This window comes from Budorcas taxicolor, chromosome 2 (assembly GCF_023091745.1).
Source record: "Budorcas taxicolor isolate Tak-1 chromosome 2, Takin1.1, whole genome shotgun sequence".
Classification (NCBI taxonomy): domain Eukaryota; kingdom Metazoa; phylum Chordata; class Mammalia; order Artiodactyla; family Bovidae; genus Budorcas; species Budorcas taxicolor.
This window is the reverse complement of record NC_068911.1, coordinates 173,204,206-173,226,094: the sequence shown is the minus strand read 5'-3', so window position 1 is coordinate 173,226,094 and position 21,889 is coordinate 173,204,206. Positions and strand designations below refer to the sequence as shown.

The 21,889-nt window shown below is 54.5% G+C and overlaps 1 protein-coding gene across 2 annotated transcripts in view; it reads right to left on the bottom strand.

Moving 5' to 3' along the window:
* Window positions 1-21,889, bottom strand: part of MYOM3 (myomesin 3) — a 52,401-nt gene that overhangs the window by 20,108 nt on the left and 10,404 nt on the right. For both annotated transcript variants that reach the window (XM_052662148.1, XM_052662154.1), the window contains exons 7-20: window positions 20,475-20,563; window positions 18,028-18,072; window positions 17,433-17,573; window positions 15,850-16,011; window positions 15,084-15,225; window positions 13,904-14,103; window positions 12,748-12,801; window positions 12,228-12,355; window positions 10,587-10,770; window positions 7,563-7,737; window positions 5,160-5,281; window positions 4,591-4,778; window positions 4,231-4,357; window positions 3,017-3,195 (exon numbers count right to left, since the gene is read on the bottom strand). In XM_052662148.1, the coding sequence (XP_052518108.1) occupies window positions 3,017-3,195; window positions 4,231-4,357; window positions 4,591-4,778; window positions 5,160-5,281; window positions 7,563-7,737; window positions 10,587-10,770; window positions 12,228-12,355; window positions 12,748-12,801; window positions 13,904-14,103; window positions 15,084-15,225; window positions 15,850-16,011; window positions 17,433-17,573; window positions 18,028-18,072; window positions 20,475-20,563 (1,936 nt within the window). The remainder of the gene's footprint in view (window positions 1-3,016; window positions 3,196-4,230; window positions 4,358-4,590; window positions 4,779-5,159; window positions 5,282-7,562; window positions 7,738-10,586; window positions 10,771-12,227; window positions 12,356-12,747; window positions 12,802-13,903; window positions 14,104-15,083; window positions 15,226-15,849; window positions 16,012-17,432; window positions 17,574-18,027; window positions 18,073-20,474; window positions 20,564-21,889) is intronic.

The following is a 21,889-nucleotide window of genomic DNA, read 5'->3' as shown; positions in this document are numbered from 1 at the left end:
GCCAGAAGAGTGTTGTTTGTGTTTCCCCTTCTACACATGTGGAAGTGAAAACAACCACCACAGGTGCATAAAACCAGTGATTCTGCCACATTTATCATTTATCCAAAGAGTTCGGAGTTTGCTTCTCATTGAAATTAAGAAACATGTGTATGCATACGCGGTCATTAAGATGCAACGTGCGATGCATATATTACGTGCTGCGTGCTCAGGCGCTCAGCTGTGTCTGCCTCTTTTGTGACCCCATGGTCTGTAGCCCGCCAGGCTCCTCTGTCCATGGGATTTTCCCAGGCAAAAATGCTGGCGTGGGTTGCTATTTCCTCCTCCAGGGGATCTCCCCAACCCAGGGGTCAGACCTGCGTCTCCTGCATCGCAGCTGGGTTCTTTACCCATGAGCCACTAGGGAAACCCCTATTAAATGTTATCTAACATAAGGAAGCAACTGGACATGGAACCACAGACTGGTTCCAAATTGGGAAAGGAGTACGTTAAGGCTGTATATTGTCGCCCTGCTTATTTAACTTAAATGCAGAGTACATCATGAGAAATGCTGGGCTGGAAGAAGCACAAGCTGGAATCAAGATTGCCGGGAGGAATGTCAATAACCTCAGATATGCAGATGACACCACCCTTATGGCAGAAAGTGAAGAGGAACTAAGAAGTCTCTTGATGAAAGTGAAAGAGGAGAGTGAAAAAGTTGGCTTAAAGCTCAACATTCAGAAAACGAAGATCATGGCATCTGGTCCCATCACTTCATGGCAGATAGATGGGGAAACAATGGAAACAGTGTCAGGCTTTATTTTTTGGGGCTCCAAAATCACTGCAGATGGTGATTGCAGCCATGAAATTAAAAGATGCTTACTCCTTGGAAGGAAAGTTATGACAAACCTAGATAGCATATTGAAAAGCAGAGACATTACTTTGCCAACAAAGGTCCATCTAGTCAAGGCTATGGTTTTTCCAGTGGTCAGGAATGGATGTGGGAGTTAGTCTGTGAAGAAGGCTGAGCACCAAAGAATTGATGCTTTTGAACTGTGATGTTGGAGAAGACTCTTGCGAGTCCCTTAGACTGCAAGGAGATCCAGCCAGCCTATCCTAAAGGAGATCAGTCCTGGGTGTTCATTGGAAGGACTGATGCTGAAGCTGAAACTCCAATACTTTGGCCACCTCATGGGAAGAGTTGACTCATTGGAAAAGACCCTGATGCTGGGAGGGATTGGGGGCAGGAGGAGAAGGGGACGACAGAGGATGAGATGGCTGGATGGCATCACCGACTCGATGCACATGAGTTTGAGTGAACTCCGGGAGATGGTGATAGACAGGGAGGCCTGGCGTGCTGCAATTCATGGGGTCGCAACGAGTCGGACACGACTGAGCGACTGAACTGAACATTTAAATATCCTGCTCTGTATTGTGCATTGTTTTAGCCACATATGACGGATACATTTTTGTGTCAAAACTTACAAGTAGCTCTACCTTGTTGTATATACTATTGCTATTCCTTAAACTCCCACAGTCTTTACTCCCTGGCACTGAGTTCGCATCAAGGATACACTGTGATCTATTTAAACAAACCCACTGCTGATGGATGTTTAAGCTGTTTCCAACTTTTGCCTTCATAAACAACACTACAGTGAGCGTCGCTGTCCTGAGGTCTTTGTGCATTTGACTAACTGCTCCTCTACAGTTCAGTCCTAGAAGTAGAATTCCTAGCTTAAAGGATGTGCATATCAAGGACGTCCCTGGTGGTACAGTGGATAGGAATGCACCCAGCAATGGAGGGGACATGGGTTCAGTCCCTGGTCCGGGAAGATGCCACATGCCACAGAGCCACTAAGCTCCATGCGCCACAACTACTGAGGCCCGCATGCCCTAGAGCCCATGCTTTGCAAGAAGAGAAGCCACTGCAATCAGAACCCAGTGCACCACGACTAGAGAGCGGCCCCTGCTCCCTGCAACAGGAGAAAAACCCCTCTCAGCAGCAGAGAGCCAGCACAGCCAAAAGTAAATAATAAATAAGTGTTTTAAAGCGGGATATGCACACCCAAAGGCTGCTACACCTTGCTGATTACAAGTGAATTTTTAGGGAGGAGTCTACTCAGCCTCTTGATGAAAGTGAAAGTGGAGAGTGAAAAAGTTGGCTTAAAGCTCCACATTCAGAAAACGAAGATCATGGCATCCGGTCCCATCACTTCATGGGAAATAGATGGGGAAACAGTGGAAACAGTGTCAGACTTTATTTTTGGGGGCTCCAAAATCACTGCAGATGGTGACTGCAGCCATGAAATTAAAAGACGCTTACTCCTTGGAAGAAAAGTTATGACCAACCTAGATAGCATCTTGAAAAGCAGAGACATTACTTTGCCGACTAAGGTCTGTCTAGTCAAGGCTATGGTTTTTCCTGTGGTCATGTATGGATGTGAGAGTTGGACTGTGAAGAAGGCTGAGTGCTGAAGAATTGATGCTTTTGAACTGTGGTGTTGGAGAAGACTCTTGAGAGTCCCTTGGACTGCAAGGAGATCCAACCAGTCCATTCTGAAGGAGATCAGCCCTGGGATTTCTTTGGAAGGAATGATGCTAAAGCTGAAACTCCAGTACTTTGGCCACCTCATGTGAAGAGTTGACTCATTGGAAAAGACCCTGGTGCTGGGAGGGATTGGGGCCAGGAGGAGAAGGGGACAACAGAGGATGAGATGGCTGGATGGCATCATGGACTCAATGGACGTGAGTCTGAGTGAACTCCAGGAGTTGGTGATGGACAGGGAGGCCTGGCGTCCTGCGATTCATGGGGTCACAAAGAATCGGACACGACTGAGCGACTGAACTGAACTACTCAGCACAGAGCAAGTTAAGGCCAACCTGCCAGCCAGACCTACTGCGAACTCGCTGTGTGACCCTGGCTAAGCCACACCCCCTTTCTGATCCTCTGCTGCCAGTAAGCGAGGGCAGTGACCTCTGAGGGCCGGTCCAGCTTTGATGTTCTGGAGTCGCTGTATCCTGTGGCAGGGCGGGGACTCACCCTCAGGTGGGTGCCAGAGATGAGGTCTGGAGTGACTGGCTTCCACTCCTCAGAGCCTTCCTCCTGGAAACTGATGCGGTAGCCTGTGACAGGTCCAGCCCCTTGGTAGAGAGGGGGCTCCCACGTCAGCATCAGGGAGGTGGCCCGCACCTCAAACACCCGCAGGTCATACGGGGGCCCTGTGGGAAGATGGGCGAGAGAAGGAGATGGGCAGCCAGGCATTCAAATGCCAGCCACACAGTCAGGAGGCAAGCGGGTGGCAAGTCAGCAAGCTTGTCCATCTTCCGATCCCTCCCAGGCCTGGAAGTGCCTGCTCAGGGTCTGGTGGAGACCTGGCCCGCCTTGGCTTCATGGCAAAGCTTGGTCTGCCTCGGAAACAGAGTTAAGTGTGCCCAGTAGCACTTCCTCTGGGAAACATCCCTGATCCTCCTCATTCCCAGCCCCCACACAGCATTCATCCGTTTGATCTCTTTGCCATTTCAGTGTTTAATGTAGAAGCTCAGGGTGTGGGGTTCAGGTCCCAGTTCCACCCTTTCAGGCCATGCAGACTCTGGGCAAGTTACTTCACCTCTATGCTCTTGTCTCCTCATCTGTAAAATGGGGATAATAGTAGTTCTAATAGAAGAGTTCTGGTGTGAGCATTAATGACAGAATACACCTGTTAGTATCCAGTAAGTATCAGTTGTTTATAATGTTGTCTCAGGCCTCGCACAGAGTGACTATCTGCCATTCAGGTAAAAGGTTTGTGCAGAAACAGCACTGAGCTGAATGGAAAGGTGGAAGGTTGGAATCCTCCCTTCCTAAGTGGGAGGTGAAGGGCTACCTTGTGAGAACGCTAATGCGGCTCTTTGTCCAGGACTGGCACATGGGACTTTTGATGATAATACGGGGAAAGTGCTGGGCAAACTGGAATGAGCTGGTCACCTAGCCGTGTGCCTTTGGGGTTTGAGATTGGCCTGTGGTGAGAATCAGAGCTCCGATGGAGTGCTGAGCTAGAGAGTTAATTTGGACAGGGGTGCAGGGTCAGTCAATGGCCAACCAAGGTCAGAGCTCTTGACCTAACTGGGTTACGACCATCTGTGGATAAGATTATGGGCCCATTGGTGGAAGGGGATGGGGAAAGAGAGCAGGGCAGTGATGTTCATCTTCACTGGTTAGCTTTGGGGAGGGAGGCAAGGACTGGTACTGGCCTTTGGCTCCTCCCGGCCACTCACCTGGTTGGGGCATCGTCCACTCTTTACACTCAAACAGCTTGCTGGGTGCCGACAGCTCGCCAACACCCGCCCAGTTTACGGCCCGGGCACGGAACTCATAGAAGTGACCTTCATGGAGGTTGCTGACCTTGAAGAGCAGAAAGACAGACTGTGAAGGCTGAGGCTGGGGAGACAGAGGATCGAGCTCACAGCGGGAGGTCTGTGGGGACTTTTGGTGAGATTGGTCTGCCCTTGACAATCAGCTGGATCGTGCAGGCCGAAGAGCCTGAGGTCTCTCAGCCTCAGAACCTCCAGCCCCGACCTCTGGTCTCTGCCTGCGTAAGTCAGGACCTCAGGCCGGTGGCCGCCTTCCAGCCTCACCTTGCAAACCTGGGTGGGGACAGGCTGCTGGTTGACCGCGTGCCAGTCCAGCTCCTCGGAGTCGTGCTGGTCCAGGAAGTAACCCAGGATCTTGCCCCCTCCACGCCGGTTTGGGGGTTTCCATCCAATGACCATTTCATTTTTCCCGCAGTTCAGGAGGGCGAAGTCATATGGCGCAGACGGTGTAGCTACAGGGAGGCAAGGGGGTGAGGGTCACTGCTCCCAGGGCGTGGCCAGACTGGGCAGTGGGGCCCGAGGGAGGTGGTGAGCCTCCCCTGGTGGGTGCCTACCCTCTCTGAGGGTGCTGACTTAGCCGGCGGTGTCCCTTGATAACTCTGACTCTGCTACACAGAGGACACCTGGGCCTCCATGCTGGTCTCAGGCCACTGTTACTCTTTCCTCAAAGGATTGGGTGGTCAGGGGCGGCATCTGATCCCCCGGGAAGGCTTCTGCCCCGTGGTCTCTGGATTGGACCCTCCAAGAGATGGTCAATAAGCCCCCAGCTCTCTGCCCAGGCCACGGCTGCCCACCCTCCAGGCTTGCAGGCTGCACCTGCCCTGTGGACTCACCCAGAGCCTGCTTGACCCTGATGGGTTCGGTGATGGCTGAGCTCTCCCCGACTCCGGCCTCGCTGACGGACCTGATACAAAACTCATACTCCTTCCCTGTCCTTAGCCCGGGAATTGTAAACCTGGGAGAGAAATGTGCTGCCTTCAGGGACGGCCAAACAGTTTGGAGACATCCCTGAAGTTTCTAGAACAACCCTGTGCGGGATAAGTGGCCCCCAGCGTGGGAGGATTGGAGGGCCTCAGTTCTCACCTAAAGACCTTGCCCCTGCCCCCAAAGTGATGCCTGCATCCTAGAGGGTGAGGTCCTTAAGATTTTAAAGGCTGTGACTTCTAGAGCCTGTCATTAAAGTGCAAACACGCTGGGGACTTCCCTGGTGGTCCAGTGGTTAAGAATCTGCCTTGCAATGCGGGGGACATGGGTTCAATCCCTGGCTGGGGAACTAAGATCCCACATACTACAGGGCAACTAAGCCTCACTGCCACAATTACAGAGAAGCCTGTGCACCATCGCAGTAAAATTAAAAAAAAAAAAAAAGCAAATACCTTGGGAAAGGTACCATTTGAAGGCCCAGGTAGCCAACCCCTGAACCTAGCAGTCTAGTAGATCTCCGGGACTTTGGGCCTCATCCTGGGAACTCGAGTGGTCTTTTTATCTGTACAAATGCTGTAACTCTAAATCAGAGTCCCTTTAAAGACCCCCAAAGAGAATCATCAGCCAGAGGCATACAAGGATACTCTGGCTTAGAGAAAAATGTCCTCCCATCCTGTCCCTTCTCAGTAAGACCCAGACTGTGAATCCTTCTCCACTTATCAACATTTTCCTGGAGCAAATCTTGTTCTATAGGGAGCTTCTCTTGGTCAGTTGACCTCAAGGGGTTGAATGTTAGAAGGCTGGAAAGGCCCTTATGGATCAAACTAGTTTCTTCATTTTACAGGTAGGGAAGATCTTCTGCAGGAGGAATGAGGTGAGCCAAGAGCACACAGCCCATCAGGAATGGGCTGTAGCCCGGGCCTCCTGAATCCCAGCGCAGTGCCTGCCCATTCATTCTTCGTTCATTCAAGTCTTTTTTGAGCATCTCCTGTGAGCCAGCTTCTGAGGAGCTCATGGCACGGTGGTGAACCAGGCCCTGCCTTCCAGCTGAGCTCGCTTTAGGCCATCACCTCAGGCAACACTCCTGGGCAGCTGTGTTTACCCTCTTTCCAGCCCTGACATGCGTAACCGATGAGATACACATATGTGCTGAGCTCTCTGGATGTACCAGAGGGGCATGCCACTCCCACGTGTGACACGTTCTTCCGACACGCCACTCCTGTCACGTGACTCTCGCTCAGCCCCCGCCCCCGCCACCAGGGATGCCCACGTGGATGCAAGTCCTTGGGGAGACGTCATTCCAGGGATAACTTGGACTCTCATTTGTCCCAAACCCAAACTTTAGCGGTGACAAAGCTTGAATGACTGCAAGGCACCGTGAGCCAGTGGGGCACCAGGTCCTGTCTCTTTCTTTGGGTGAAATGATCTTGCAGCCCAGGGTGAGGGGAGCCCTCGGGTGCACTCAGGGCCTGGTCAGTCGTTGGATGGAATGGGGGGTATGTGTCATTAACTGAGTCCCTGATCCCACAGGGCCTCAAAATGGAGAGAAGTCATGAGTCCAGCAGCCTGAGGCTCCTGCCTGCAAGGATGAGGCCACCGAGTGAGGAGGGAGGCTCAGAGGGGAGTGGGGGGGCGCACAGGCAGGCTGAGCTGAGGGTCAGAGAGGGCGAGTCTCTGTGCAAAGGTCCCTGGGGAGCGAGGGTGGGTGAGGAGCCTAGACCCTGGCCTCCCGGCCTGTATGCTTTGCCTCTCTGTCTCTAAGCTTCCGGAAGGACAAGACCTAGCCAGTCCCTGCTATCTCCAAATAGCGTGCCCATAGAGAGTGTTTACCAGAAAAGAGAAAAGAGGAAAGAGGCCGTCTGGGGCAGGTCCTGGTTCCTCCACTCACTAGCTAAGGAAGTTTTGGCAAGCTACTTATCTGTGCTGTGCCTCAGTTTCTTCTGTGCGATGACAATAAAAATAACAGTCCTGGGACTTCCCTGGTAGTCCAGCGGTAAAGAATCTGCCTAGCACTGCAGTGGACTCGGGTTTGATCCTTGGTGGGGGAACTAAGATCCCATGTGCTATGAGGCAGCTAAGCCTGTGAACCACAGCTAGAAAAGCCTGTGTACCACAATGAAGACCCAGAACAGCCAAACAAACAAGCAAAAAGGTAGCCCTAAGTTCATAGAATTGCAGGTAGAACTAACTGATCTAACATATGGAAAGAGCTTAGGACAGTGCCCTGTGCCCAACTGTGTCTTGAAAGGCAGGCTTCATCATTATTACCGTTATTATTATTTCTGAGGCAGGAAGGGTGGGCGCAGACTCACCTGCTGCCCTGGATGGGTTTGTTGTTAACTGTTCGCCACTCAGAGGATCCTGCCTCCCGGGAGTAGATGTAATAACCCAGGAGCTCTGGGCTGTCTTTCACTGGATCCCAGGTCAGGGAGACAGAGGTCTGTGTGTCTCGGAAAGCTTGAACTTGCGTTGGAGGTGGGAGAGTGGCTAAAACACAAAAATATGGGCCGAGTGAAGATGCTGTGACATGGCTGGGAAGGGGGAGAGGTGTGGGAGAGACAGAGAGGCATGGGGGGGTGGGGGTGGCTGGGGGTAGCCACAAGCCCTTCAGACATGCCCTGGGGCTTTGGGCAGCTCTTTCCTAGTCCCAGAGGTGTGGTCCAGGCTCTTGTATTCTGAAAGTCCTCTCTTCACCTCCAAACATTTCCACTTCCTCATTAAGATTCTTTTATCAATCCTTACTGTCACATTCTCTCTTAGAAGTTACCAGATCTGACAATTTTCCTCAGCCCTTATCTCCAGTCTTTAGGAAACATGGTTTGTTTCCCCTTGAAATGTTATTTTTCATGGCTTTCTCAGATAATGTTCTTTGAGGTGGGTCTGCCATGATTTGTTAAATGAGATCTGGATGGATGGATGGGAGAATGGATGGAGGGATAGATAGATGAATGGATGGAAAGATGGACAGATGGATGGATGGATGAATGGATGGATGGACAGAGGGATGGATGGATGGACAGAGGGATGGATGGATGGACAGAGGGATGGATGGATGGATGGACAGAGGGATGGATGGATGGACAGAGGGATGGATGGATAAATGGATAGATGTCAGATCAGGACCTTCCTAGTACTCTTTGTATTTCTCAAACTCCTTACACACCTGTTTATGTTTTCCCCTCTTCCCTTTGTTCCTAAATCTGAGACTCCTCCAAGCTTCAGTTCCTTGACTTGCTCCGTTTCTCTTGAACTCTTTTCAAGAAAGGCATGGAGGGTCCACCTATGCTCATGGCTTCAATCCTCACCTCTCTGCAGGTGAATCCCCAGGCTTTACCACCAGCCCTGTTTTCTCTCTTGAATTCTAGAGCCTCATCTTCCATTTCCCCTGGACATTCTCCTTGTGTTTTAGCGGTCCTTCAAAGTCCACAGGCAAAGGTTGAACTCAGCATCCATCCAACACAAACCCAGTATCTACTGAGTGCCTACTCTGAGCCAGGCTCTGTACTTGGCCCAGGGGTGGTACTGAGGTGTAGACTTGGGGCCCTGGGCTCAGGAGGCCCCATCAGAAACTTCAGCCTCTCAGGTTGAAGGCAGTGTGGCAGTAGATGGAGGCTGGGTGGCGGGGAGAGGCTTGAAGGAGGCCATGCAGGGACCATCCGTTGTGGGGAGAGGCTTGAAGGAGGTCACGCAGGGACCATCCAAGAGACCTGATTCTAGCAGTGGGCAAGAGCTGGAGCTGAGGGCATCCATGTACGGAGTCGTCCTCACACACTAGAATCTTGATTTCAAGGAGGATTTCAAGACCTGAGGATGTGTTTGTGATATAACATTAATTTTAAAAAGTAGAATGTAAAGCTCTACATACGGCTTGATTGGACTTTCAAGAAGAGGCACTGATAGGCATGTGGTCAAAAGACCAGAAGCCCAGGTACCTGGAGGCTCACAGTGGTTACCCTGTCAGTGGGGTTTTGTGGGGTGGGGCATTCTTGCCCCTCCTTCCCTCCTTCCTTCCCTCCCTCACTTCCTTTCTCTCTTTCTCTCTTGCTTCTTTTGTATTTTCCTACTTTGGGCAATACTTTCGCTTTCATAACACAAGTCAATTCCTTGTCTTTTTTTCCTCTCCTCCCCTCCTCTCTCTTCTTTTCCTCTCCTTTCCTTCTCTGAAGTGTACCAGAACCTTGCCCTAAGGCTACCTTGTGGTCCAGAGACTGCCCACATCCAATCACAAACCACTCACTGGCTGAGACCCTGAATCAAGCTTAACTGTTAACCAGATTAGAATGAAAGAAAAAATTCCATCTGCCCACCAACCTACTTATACTTATGATGAATATGTACATGCATTCACGTGGGCTAAGGCTCCTCTGTCCATGGGGATTCTCTGGGCAAGAATACTGGAGTGGGTTGCCATGCACCTCCTCCAGGGGATCTTCCCAACCCAGGGATAGAACCTGCGTTTCTTACATCTTTTGCATTGGCAGGCAGGTTCTTTACCATTAGCACCACCTGGGAAGCCTGAATATATGCATATATATATATCTTTTTTCTACATTATTGAGCACTATAAATCTAGGACTTGGCAATCTTCCCCACACAGGCCTTGCACCACACCAGGCTCTTCTCAGATGGGCAATGCTGCAGTTGGTTCCTTAAAAGACTCGTTGGTGATGGCAGCTCCAGGGACCTGTCTGGTCTTATCAAAGAGAAAAGACCCCACAATCCAGAGGCCTCAGAGGAGAAAGGGCACCCTGGCAAGTCAGGACTAGCGTGGAGCTGCCGCTGGGAGGCTCAGGAAAGAGCCAGAGGCGGGGGCGGTAACCAGACCTTCAGAACAGTAGGTTTGGGAGGGGAGGACATCAAGGTTTGCAGCTCAGAAATGACCTGCTCAGGTCCATGCTGTGCTGCTATTGAGAGTGGTCCCACCTGATGAGGTAGAGCTGGGGGGTGGGACCAAGGAGAGGGCGGGAGGCCTGCCTAGGGGCCCAATCCTGGCTGCACGAGGGGGATCAGGCTCTGGTTGGAGACCTTTAGCCCTGAGGGGCCATTGGTCACAGACACCTCCTGTCTGGACCCAGCTGGATTCTGCAACTCACGAATTGTTGATCTGAAAAAAAAAAATGCCTGTACTTCCAAGAGCCTCTTGCCCAGAGAAATGTAGTTCTTAATGTTCTGAAACTTCACAGGCCTGTGATCACGTTGCTTCTCAGCTTTGTGATAGGTAGAGTGGTCAGGAGCAGAGAAATGTGCGTGGCTCTGTCCCTGCAGCCACCGGGGGCCCGGGGCTTGGGTGCTGACAGCCTGGCCTGGCCTGCGCCCCTCTCCTGCATCCCAGGTACCTGGCTTCCCCCTCAAGGCAATGGGCTCGCTGGGCTCCGAGGGATCGCTCATGCCGTACTGGTTTATCGCTCGCACTCTGAAGACGTACGACTTCCCTTTCTCCAGATCCAAAAGGGCGAATCTTGGGGATTTCACAGGAGTTTCTGAGTTGATGGCCTCCCAGGTGCCACTACCTATGACCGACTGTGACAAAGGCGAGAAACTTGTCGTTGGTTAAGTGGGAGAGCACTTCCCACATGTGCTTTCAGTAACCTCTCTCCCCACCCCAGGATGCCCCTCAATATCTGAGCTTTGGATTCACCTGCCTCCGTGATGTCTCTACCTGGATGCCTGTCAAGCATCTCACATTCAGCGGAACTGACCCTGAACTTGCCTCCACACCAGTGCTGCCCACATCTAGTCAAAGGCACCCATCCTTCCAGCTGCTCAGGTCAGAGTCCAGGAAGCCTTCCTGGATTCTATCTCTCATTTCTCACTCTCAAATATACTCCACCAGTGAATTCAGTTGGGGGAATTCCCTTGCGGTCCAGTGGTTAGGCTTGGGGCTTTCACTGCCAGGACCCAGGTTCGATCCCTGATTGGGGCACTAAGACCCTACAAGCTGCACAGTGCGGCCAAAAAACAAAACAAAACAACCAACCAGAAGTACCCCCAAATCCCAAATCCAGCTGGCTCTGCCTTGAAAATTTACCCAGAATCCAACCATGGTTTACCTCTCTCAGGCTCCCTTCCAGAACCTTGATCCAGAGCCACCATTGTCTCTCACCATCTGAGTTATCTCAATAACCTCTGATCTGGTCTGCCTGTTTCTTCTACCTTTAACTCCCTTCAATCTTTTCTCCAAATGACAGGCAGAGGAATCCTTTTACAGCACAAGTCAAATCCCATCAGTGTCTGCTCAGAACCCTCCCAAGCCCCGGAGTAAAAGCTGCTTTGTGGTCTGACTCCTGCCATCTGTCTGGTCAGGTTCCACGTCCCACTTTGTCCGCCCACCAGGCTCCATGGCCCCCTGCTGCTCCCCGATGGCGCCAGGCTCCACTCCTGCCTCTGGGTCTTTGCACTTGCTGGTCTTTTTCCCTGGAATGTTCTTCCCCCAGAAATCTCTGGCTGGATCAGTTGTGTCTGACTCTTGCAATCCCATAGACTGTAGCCTGCCAGGCTCCTCTGTCCATGGGATTTTCCAGGCAACAATACCGGAGTGGATTGCAATTTCCTTCTCCAGGGGATCTTCCTGACTCAGGCATCAAACCCGGGTCTCCTGCATTGCAGGCAGACTCGTTACCGACTGAGCTTTGAGGGAAGCCCCATTTCCTTTGGGCTTTTACTCAAAACTCACCTTCTCGGGGAGACCTCTCCAGTTCCTCCATCTAAATATCAGTAGCCCCTTCCCCTCAACACTTCAAATCCCATCCAGAGCTGTAGATAATCTGAAAAGGTCATTTAATCCACTCCCCTGCCTCTGTGTAGGGCTATGTTCAGGACTTCCAGACAGGAAGTTCTCTTCTCATTAGGGTTCCCCAGGGGATGCTGCTGGGGTCTCTCAGCACCTCCCTGGACCTCCACTCCTCCTCACATCCTGGTCCCATAGTGTTTCTATTTCTCCGGCTGGCCTGGGGCTGGGGCCCTAGGGGTCTCCATACCTTCTCCAGGAAGTACGTCAGCGGGGCTTTGCCTCGGGGTCTTGGCTCCTCCCAGCCCAGAACCACGTAGGCCTCACGGATCTCGCTGGCGTGCACATTAGTCGGGGGTGAGGGGATGGTCACAAAGTCTGGAATCAGAGTCGCCCAGGGGCTGAGATGTGTGGGCCCTCAGAGACCCCACATCTCAGCCCCCCACTTCATAGAAGAGAGGGCCAGGGACCAGAAGAGGGGCAGGAACTTGCTTCAGTCACCCAGGAAGGCTGGGCAGGGCAGGGCCGGAACCAGAGCTCGGGTCTCCCCATGTCCTGCTGGAGACTTTCCCCAATGTCTGCATCCCCCAGGAGGGGCGCAGTCACCCACCCAAGAGCCTGGCCCCCAAGCTGGATCCCCGTCCACGCTCACCACCCGACCCATGCCCACAGTCAGCTTCTGCCTCGGGCCAGTTTGTGTCCCAGCTTCCAGATCACAAGGGGGGTGGTGCTGGAGTCTTGAGGCCAAGTGTCAGGGGGTTCACACATACCGTCAAAGTCATCTGTGCTGACCGTGATGGTTTTTCCCATATCAAAGGGGATCTCTAGGGTGGAGAAAGGAACCCATTAGTGGAGAACTAAGGGCTGCAGGGTGTGTGGCTGGGTCAGCCCTGCTCTGGGCGCTAATTCCTTCCCCGCTCCTGGCCCTGACCTCTCGGCCCCTCTCTGTGTGTCCTTGGGCAGGTGGCATTCGCAGACCCCAGAGGTGCTCTGCCCGCTGGGGGCAAAGGGGCACAGAAAGGAGGAGCGATGGGGTTGGATTCCGAGGGCACAGCACACCCACATCGGGGTGACTCCTTGGGGCTGAGAGTGCTGCGTCCCCGACTCGCTGCCTTCCCGCCTCCACCCTCCAGGCTGGGAGCTTCTAAGTCAGGGCAGTTTCCCTACTGCAGGTTAAGGGCATCTGAAGAAGGTGCTGTGGTTTCACCCAGATTAGCATCTGGTGCTAAGATTTGTGTTTCTTTCAGCAGACAAGCTCTATCTCCCCCTCAGGCGAGAGGCTGCTAAGGACAGCACCATGTCTCCTCCGTCAGACTAGGGGTTCCTGAGACTGGGTCAAAGCTATGGTTTTTCCAGTAGTCATATTTGGATGTGAGAGTTGGACTATAAAGAAAGCTGAGCGCTGAAGAATTGATGCTTTTGAACTATCGTGTTGGAGAAGACTCTTGAGAGTCCCTTGGACTGCAAGGAGATCCAACCAGTCCATCCTAAAGGAAATCAGTCCTGAGTGTTCATTGGAAGGACTGATGCTGAAGCTGAAATGCCAATACCTTGGCCACCTGATATGAAGAGCTGACTCACTAGAAGAGACCCTGATGCTGGGAAAGATTGAAGGCAGGAGAAGGGGACGACAGAGGATGAGATGGTTGGATGGTATCACCGATTCAATGGACATGAGTTTGGGTAAACTCCGGGAGTTGGTGATGGACAGGGAGGCCTGGCATGCTGCAGTCCATGGGGTCACAAAGGGTCGGGCATGACTGAGCGACTGCACTGAGGCTGTGTCTCCTCCATGAGACTAAGGGCTCCTGAGGGCTGGGCTGCGTCTCGTCTCCTGGACCAGGGCTGAGAATGGGGCCCATTCTCCTGTCTCCTGGTGTGCCCTGACAGATGCTCTAGCATGTCCCTCAGGGCCTCTGTGCCCACCTGTCTTCCTCTGAGCTTCGTCGCGGTCGCCCATGACAACCGGCTCAGAAGCCTTGGAGGGGACGCTGCTTCCCGCTTTGTTGATGGCTCTCACCCGGAACCGGTAGCTCTGGCCTTCGATGAGGCCTTGGATTGGGCACCGACAGGTCCCGCCGGGAGCCTGGTGGCATGGCACCCATTCCTCGGACTCTCCCTGGCACCTGTGGGAGAGAAGCCCTGGCTTCAGTCCCTGCCCGTGACTCACACCCTCCCAGTCTGACCCTCTACCAGGACATTCCGCCACCCTGGGCTGTCCGCTCAGCTCATCTCGGCCAGGGAAACACCTGCTCTCCATTTAAAAGCCTGGCTCCAGCCTCGGGTCTGCAGGAGGCCTTCTCACCAACCAGGATGCTAATCAAAAGAGCTAGTGCCTTTCATGGAACTTTCTTGTGGGCTGGAACTATGCTGTGCCCATCACATCCATCATCTTGTTTAATCCTGAAGGTCCTTGAAGTCAGGTGTGATTGCTTTCATTCTACCAATGGGTTCTGAGTTTAGAGTGAGATGACTTGCCCAAGGTCACATGGCTCATGAGTGGGTGACTTAGCATTTCCCCCAAGGACTGTCCAGTCTTCTGCTGGTGTGTGTTCTAGAGTGACCCTCAGAGTCTGGGATCTCTACACCCTCTGGGTACCGCCTTTCCTCACACTGGCTGGATGGGGCAGCGTACCTCAGTTTCCCCATCTGTAGAATGGGGCACTAGAGCATCCCCTACCCCCTCAGATAGGGATTGTCGAAAGGATTCTAGTGGTTGGATTAGGCCTTACCTCCAGCTAGGGTCTCGGAGGTGGCGGGTGGAGGAGGCGGCGCATCCGGGCCCTCCCCTTCCTGGGAAGCCCCCTCCCTTCAGGCTCAGGGCTCCTGGGTCTCTGTCACTCAGGGAGGCGAGTAGCCACCGAAGCCTTGTGTGCTCAGGCTTCAAGCACTGATGTTTGCCCCTCCCAGGGTCAGCTCGTGCCGTAAAGGGTCCAGGGGCAGCGGCTGCCTCCAGAGGTGGACACCCTCCTGTTGCCCCTAAGTAACACACCTATCTCCTGCCCTGTCCCGAGGAGAGACATGGGGTCCGTTTCCTGTGGCCCCGCCCTTGTTCTCACAGGACCATCTCCCCCGGTGGGCTCTGCCACTGAAGAGATCCACTCACAGCTCGATGGAGTAGCCGGTGATGGGGTTGCCCCTGGTGTCACTGGGCGGGGTCCAGGTCAGGATGAGGCAGTCTCTGTTCACATTCAGGCATCGAATGTTCAAGGGGGAGCCTGGGACCCCTGGCTTCTCGGCTGCAGCATCTGAAACCCGGGACAGCGGGGGACGCGGGAAGAGAGTAGGGGTGGCTGTTCCAGTAAATGTCCACTCGGCAACCAACCCCCTCCCATTCCCATCCATCATTCCTCTTCTCACGAGCCCCCCAGGGGTGCAGTGGATCTTGAAGACCAAGACCTGAATGACAGCCTGTTCTTTTAAACAGCAGCATCTAGGGGTGGGTGGGTGGGAGTCCAGTTGACTAGGGGCCCATTCTACACCATCGGCCTGAGCAATTGGCACAATTCATCTTTGAGTCCCAGAGCAACTCTCCATTTTGCAGGTGGGAATACTGACTCTCCTAGAGGAAAAGCCAATCGCCCAAGGTCACCCAGCCGGTGAAGCGGCAAAGCAGGACTAGAAGGATGCCAGCCCACCCTCAGCCCTCCTCTCCAGCTCCCTCCGAGCCTGAGACTCTCAGGCTGGGTCCCTTTGGAGGGTCATGGGCAATCTTAGAAAGACTCTGCCTCAACACCCTCATTCACTATATAGCAGGGACACTGAGGCCCCGAGGAGCTGGGGGCTCGCCCACATGTCCCACAGCAAGTCGGTCAAGGCAGAGTCCTGGTCCCTGGGCTCTGGCTGGGCACCCTCCCCCAGCCACCCCTTACCTCTCACAAACACGTAGGCGCTCTGCTCCCGGAGCCCAAAGGGCGAAGGCACCTGGATAGTGTAGAGGCCCTCATCCTCCTTGTAGGCGCAGGCCACCTTCAGGACTGCCTGGCGGTCAGAGTAGAGGATCTGCCGGCGACTGGAGGACCTCAGCAGCCTCCCTGCGGGGAGAGGGGTTCCAGGGTGAGCTCCTGGGCGATCTGGAGCTCACCCGGGAACCTGTAGGTGCTTTGGGGTTCACAGGCAGAGATGCGGTTGGCTGGGCTAGAGACCGAGGCTCTGCTGGGGAGTTGGGGAAGGGGGTGGTGACTTTCAGGACTCTGCCAAGGTGGTCTATGAACTCTCCTCTGTAGCAGGCTTAGTGGGGGTGGGGGTAGGGGGTGGGGAGCGCCCGAGGAAGGGGCCGGGGGCTGCTGGCTCGGTGAGGAGTTGGAAGTTCTCTGAGGAAGTGGAAACAAGAGCAGTGGGGGCCTGGTGTGAGAGGCAGAGGCTCTTTGGGAGGCTGGGGGCTCAAGGAAGGAGATAGGGCTTGGTGGGTGGGGGTTATGAGCTCAAGGAAGGGAGGGGGCTTGTTTGTGGGATGGGGACTCAGGAAAGGGGGAGAGGACTTAATGAGAGGGTTGGGGTGTTGGTGAGGAGGGTCAGGGTCAGGGAGGAGGGTGGGAGGTCGGCAGGTGGGACTTTTGGGAGAGGGCCGGGGACTCAGGGCAGGGGCCAGGGGCGCCAGGCCTCGCCCGAGGTCCTGCTGTGCACCATGCTGCTCCTCGACCCCACAAAGGCCCCTCCTCCCTGTCAGCACCTCTGTTCCCGAGGATCCACGGGTTTGGGGGACATCTTGGCCTGTTATCACAGCTGTTTCTTGGGGCTCGTGGCTTCTCTACTCCTCTACCCCTAGCCCCCCAAGGGGCACCTCCCTAGGCTCAAGCTGCTGGGGGTGCTGCACTCCCGGCCCTTCGGCTGCCGGCTTGGTCAGGAATAGGGCGGGAGGTCCAGCCGTCTGTCTCCTCCCTGGCTGGTCCGTCTCTTCCTGCCTGAGCTGACCGGGCCTTCCCCAGCCCTGGCCTGTGATCCCCCAGAGGTTTTCCAGCTCATGAGCAGCAGTTCTCGCCTGCACCCACAAACTGACTCTGAAAAGCCCGAGGCAAGTGCCCTGACCCTCCTTAGGCTGACCCGCCTCCTGCGCTTGGCCTCTGTTCCTGTTGCTTCATACGGCCTCGCCCGGGGGTGCTGATGGCGGTCGTGTGTGCGTAAAGGGCTCTCAACCAGAGGCTCTCGAGCGGCAGAGGCTGCAGCTGTTTTGGCTTCCCGCCCTCTCTCGGATGGAGGGCCCCCTGACTTCATGGCGTGTCTGTGCCTACCCCTGCCCTGGCACCCAGTGCAGGGCTTGGCACCGCGAATGCTCAGCGGCCCTTTGCAGGGTGATTTGATCTGAGCCCACCTGGCTTGTTCAGCTTCCCTCTGCCTCGACCCCGCGCATCACTCGGCTTGTACGTGTTGGGGGAGGGGCATAGCTGAGTTCCTCTCTCCACCAGGGGTCTATCTCCGCCTCTGCAGGCTGGGGGCCGGGACCGGGGTTCCTCACCGTCTCGGAACCACTGGATGTTCTGCTCGGCGTCCAGCACATCTTCCGAAAAGAGGCAGTTCAGGGAGAAGGTTTCCTTCTCACGGGCGAAGACCGGCTTCAGCACTGATGTGAACTCCACGCTGGGGCCAAACATCAGTCCTGGTGGGAACAGAAACTTAGGACAGCAGTTTTCTGAGGCCGTGTCGGCTTAGCCTGGGGCTTAGATGGGAGAGAGGAGGACCCTTCTGGGGTGTCCCCACTCCTCTGGGTCAGGATTCACAGTTTTCCAGGTGGTCTTAACGAGGAGAAGAGCCTGATGCTGGGGGCTGCGGCGTGGGGAAGAGATTTCTTTAGGTGGGACCAGGTGAACTGAAATGGCAAATATCTGTTTGTCTGGCTTTGCCTTTTTCTCATTCAGCTTTGGCCACTGGACAGCCCAGCGGATAGCGGCAGCTCTGGGGTGCTTAGGGGCCCCCAGAAGCCAGTCCACAAGTATTAACAGTTTATAGGCAATCCCCACGTGGACATCCCTTTGTGGGGAATGGATGGTTATATTCTAAAGGGACCCCACACACCTCCTCCCTGAAAGCCCATCCCTCCCCAGCCTCCTTACTTTTATACATCTCCGAATCGAAGCCAGCGTCCTTCCCCAGGTAAGCTGAAACCCAGAGCAAATGGGAGTTGGAGAAGGCTCAGCACCCTCACTCCTACTGGGCTTTGGGGGGCGTGGCCTTTGGGTGTGGGTTCAACTCCTGGTCTAGCAGGGCCTCCCTCTAAGGCTTGGAGAACATTCCCTGGCCTATCTGTGCCTTGGTACCTTCCTGAGTCCTACCTGGTGGGGGTGGGGGTGGGTTCTGAATACCTGAGTTCCCATGAACAAAGCCCTTAGCAGGACCCTGGCATACAGTTGGTGCTCAATAAATGGTGTTTTTCTTCCCAAGGGCTTCCCTGGTAGCTCAGCTGTAAAGAATCCACCTGCAATGCAGGGGACCCCAGGTTTGATTCCTGGGTCAGGAAGATCCCCTGGAGAAGGGATAGGCTACCCACTCCAGTGTTCTTGGGCTTTGCTGGGCTTAGATGTTAAAGAATCCACCTGCAGTGCGAGAGACCTGGGTTCGATCCTTGGGTTGGGGAGATCCCGTGGAGGAGGGCATGACAACCCACTCCAGTATTCTTGCCTGGAGAATCGCCATGGATAAAACCCACCCACTGCTAGGACCAGAGTCCTAGGGTGGAGCATGGTCAGACTGGGATTTCTGGTAGGTTCAGGGCAGCACCAGGAGAGCCTCCTGGAGGCTTCAGGGTGAAGTCCAAGTTGGTGTGGACACGGATCACCAGGGGACAGTGAGAACAGTTTTTGTTCACATAGTACGCACCACGTGCTCTTATTAACTCATTTAATCCTCACAGCAGTCTTGTCTGTTGGTGACATCATTATCCTCTAATACAGATGGGGAAACTGAGGCATGATCACCCAGCGAGCACCCCAACAGCCTGAAACCACCGCATGACCCTGGTCCCTGGGAAGGCTCTGATGGAGGGAGGGATAGGGATTCAGAGGAGGTGATGGAAAGGAGAGGCGGACAGAGGGAGGCAGGGTCTGAGGGCCTGATGCCTGACCTTGCACTCGACTTTGGACGGCTCAGATTCCACCCAGAGAGCCTGGCCCGGCAGCGGGGACAACTGCCTCCCAAGAGCTATTTGGGGAACAGGGAAGAGGGGTGGAGAGGCTGTGAAGGACAGTTTAACAAGGAATGATGAGAGCTGGGGGGCGGTGGGGCTGAGCTCCAGCCTGCCTGCCACCCAGTATGTGTGTGAGTGTGTGTGTGTGAGTGTGTGAGTGTGTGTGTGTGAGTGTGTGTTTGAATTTGCATACATGGAATTTCTCTCTCTGGGTCCTTAGGGCAAGGCCTTGGGCTAATCAGTCCATACTAAAGGAAATCAGTCCTGAATATTCATTGGAAGGACTGATGTTGAAGCTGAAACTCCAGTACTTTGGCCACCTGATGCGAAGAGCTGACTCGTTTGAAAAGACCCTGATGCTGGGAAAGACTGAAGGCGGAAGGAGAAGGGAACGACAGAGGATGAGATGGTTGGATGGCATCACCGACTCAACGGACATGGGTTTGAATAAACTCCAGGAGTTGGTGATGGACAGGGAGGCCTGGAGTGCTGCATTCCATGGGGTCACAAAGAGTTGGACACGACTGAGCGACTGAACTGAACTGAACTTAGGCTCAAAGGTGTGGCCTCCTTGGCTAGACTCTGCCTGGGCCATGGGCTGATAGGGTGGAGAGGAGGATTATCTTTCTCCAAGAGCTTGCGGCAGCCAAGATCTACCTGAGTGAGTGAGTGAAGTGAGTGAAGTTGCTCAGTCGTGTCCAACTCTTTGCGACCCCATGGACTAGCCCACCAGGCTCCTCCGTCCATGGGATTCTCCAGGCAGGAACACTGGAGTGGGTTGCCATTTCCTCTACCTAAACCATCTCATTTAACCCACGGGAGCATCTGAGGTGGCAGGAGGGCTCCCCGTTTGCAGGTGGGGAGGTCAGAGAAGCGAGATGGCGCCCAGGCTCACACGGCCCATCAGCATCAGAGGAAGCTTGTGGTCTGGGGTCTGGTGGACTCGAGGGTCTCTCCTGCTTTGGGCTCTGATAAATGTCCAGGAGGAGCCTGAGCTAACACACCAGAAGCTAAAAAGGGCAGTGAGGGTCAGCAGGGGAGGTGGTAGGACTCGGCCTTTGCCCCCTGAGGACTGCTGGGGGCCAGGCTGCCTTCCCAGAGGTCCTGAGCTGGGTCTGGACCCAAGCCCAACCCGGTGGGACAAGCCTGCTCTTGAACAGGCACTGAACTGGGATATAGGTTGTATAGCCTGAGGGTGGAGAATCTCACTTGCTCTGAAGGCCTTGGGGAAGCAGGAGTCCGGGTGGCTGCTCTGATTACTCAGTCCCAGGACAAATACCCCTGCCCGGCCCCGAGTCTGGCGCAGACCCGCGTCCTTATCTGCCCACTCGGGGTTTGCTGTGGGCTGCGTGGCCTGTTGGGCACGGGAGGACTCACTGCGGACAAGGACTTTCGCAAAGGAGGAAGCCTGGCCGTAGGCGTTCTTGACCTTCACCGTGTAGGTGGCTGCATCCTCAACGGTGCATCTGAAAAGGAGGGAGGGAGATGTTTCCCTGAGGCTGCTGGGCTCCACGGAAAACTCAAGTCCCGAGAGCAGGGTGGGTGGGGAAGGGGGTAGTTACGGGAGGACTTTGGGCTCTGGGTCAGGGCCTGCCCCTGAGAAGCTGGGTGCCTTTGGGCTGTCCCTCTCCACACCTCCAGGCCCTCCTTTGAAAAATGGGGAAAACATAACACGGCGGCTTAAGGTGAAAGCGCTTTGAAAATACGATTGTTAGGATATCATTTGAGCTAAGTGACTGGTCCAGAGTCACAGAACAACTGGAATTCAGCCCCACTTCAAGGGGACAAGCCCGCTCTTGGGCATGGCCTCCCTGCTCTGTCAACACATCCCGGGCAGAACCCTGGAGCAGGAGAAGGCTGGGCACACTGCCAGCCTGTGGCAGACCTGGGCCAGTTGCCCAGGTGTTCTCAAGCCCAGGCCTGGGGCTCACCACCAGCCAGGCCAACCCTGTTCCTCGTGGAGCCTGGGGCTGGCTCCATCCCAGGGCCACCATGGCGGTAGGGCGTATCTGGCCCCATCGGCAAGCAGAGCGGCCCCTTGGTGCCCTCTCTCCTCCTCTGCTTGCTCGGAGCAGGGATCCCTCTGGTTTCAAAGGTCAGTTCCACCTGCTCCCCGAGGCTGCCCCAGCCCTGCGTGCTGTCCCTGATGGTGCGGTCCACAGGGCACCTCCCTGTGGAGCCTTGTAGGGTCAGGCATTTGTGTCTACGTGGCCCCACTTGGCTTCTGGAGCCTCCTGTTTATATTCGTGTCTCCCAGAGCCCCAGTGGGTTGAGGTGGAGGGTTTGGTGTATTGGAAAGAACCCAGGTGGAAAGAACTGACTCAGTCCCAGGCCCTGCCCTGTGCAAGTTGTGCAAGAGCCTTAATCTTTCAGAGCCTCAGTTTTCTCATCTGTCACGTGGATGCAACAATGCTTCCTTGAGGGAATGAGGGTGGGCCTTGACAACTGTATTCGGAAAGCAGGGAGCGCAGGGCTTGGCGCCTGGAGGAATTCGGCGCCTGGCAGTTCCTACGAACAGGGCGTACTTTGGGGAATACTGCGCTCATTTTCTCCAAGCACGCTGTCTCTTCCTTCAACACTGTGCTTAAGACTCACTACCTCCTGAAAGGCCTACCTAACTCTCTCTCTTCTGCTTCCCCTTGCACGCATGCATGTGTATATGTGTGTGTATTCTCGCCCCAGCAAGGAACTCTCCCCACATGCCTAACTGCTAGCCAAGTCCAAATTTCTCACTGTGTATTCTAAGACATTGGAATCACAAGGGGGTGTCTGTTAAATACCAATTCCTGGGC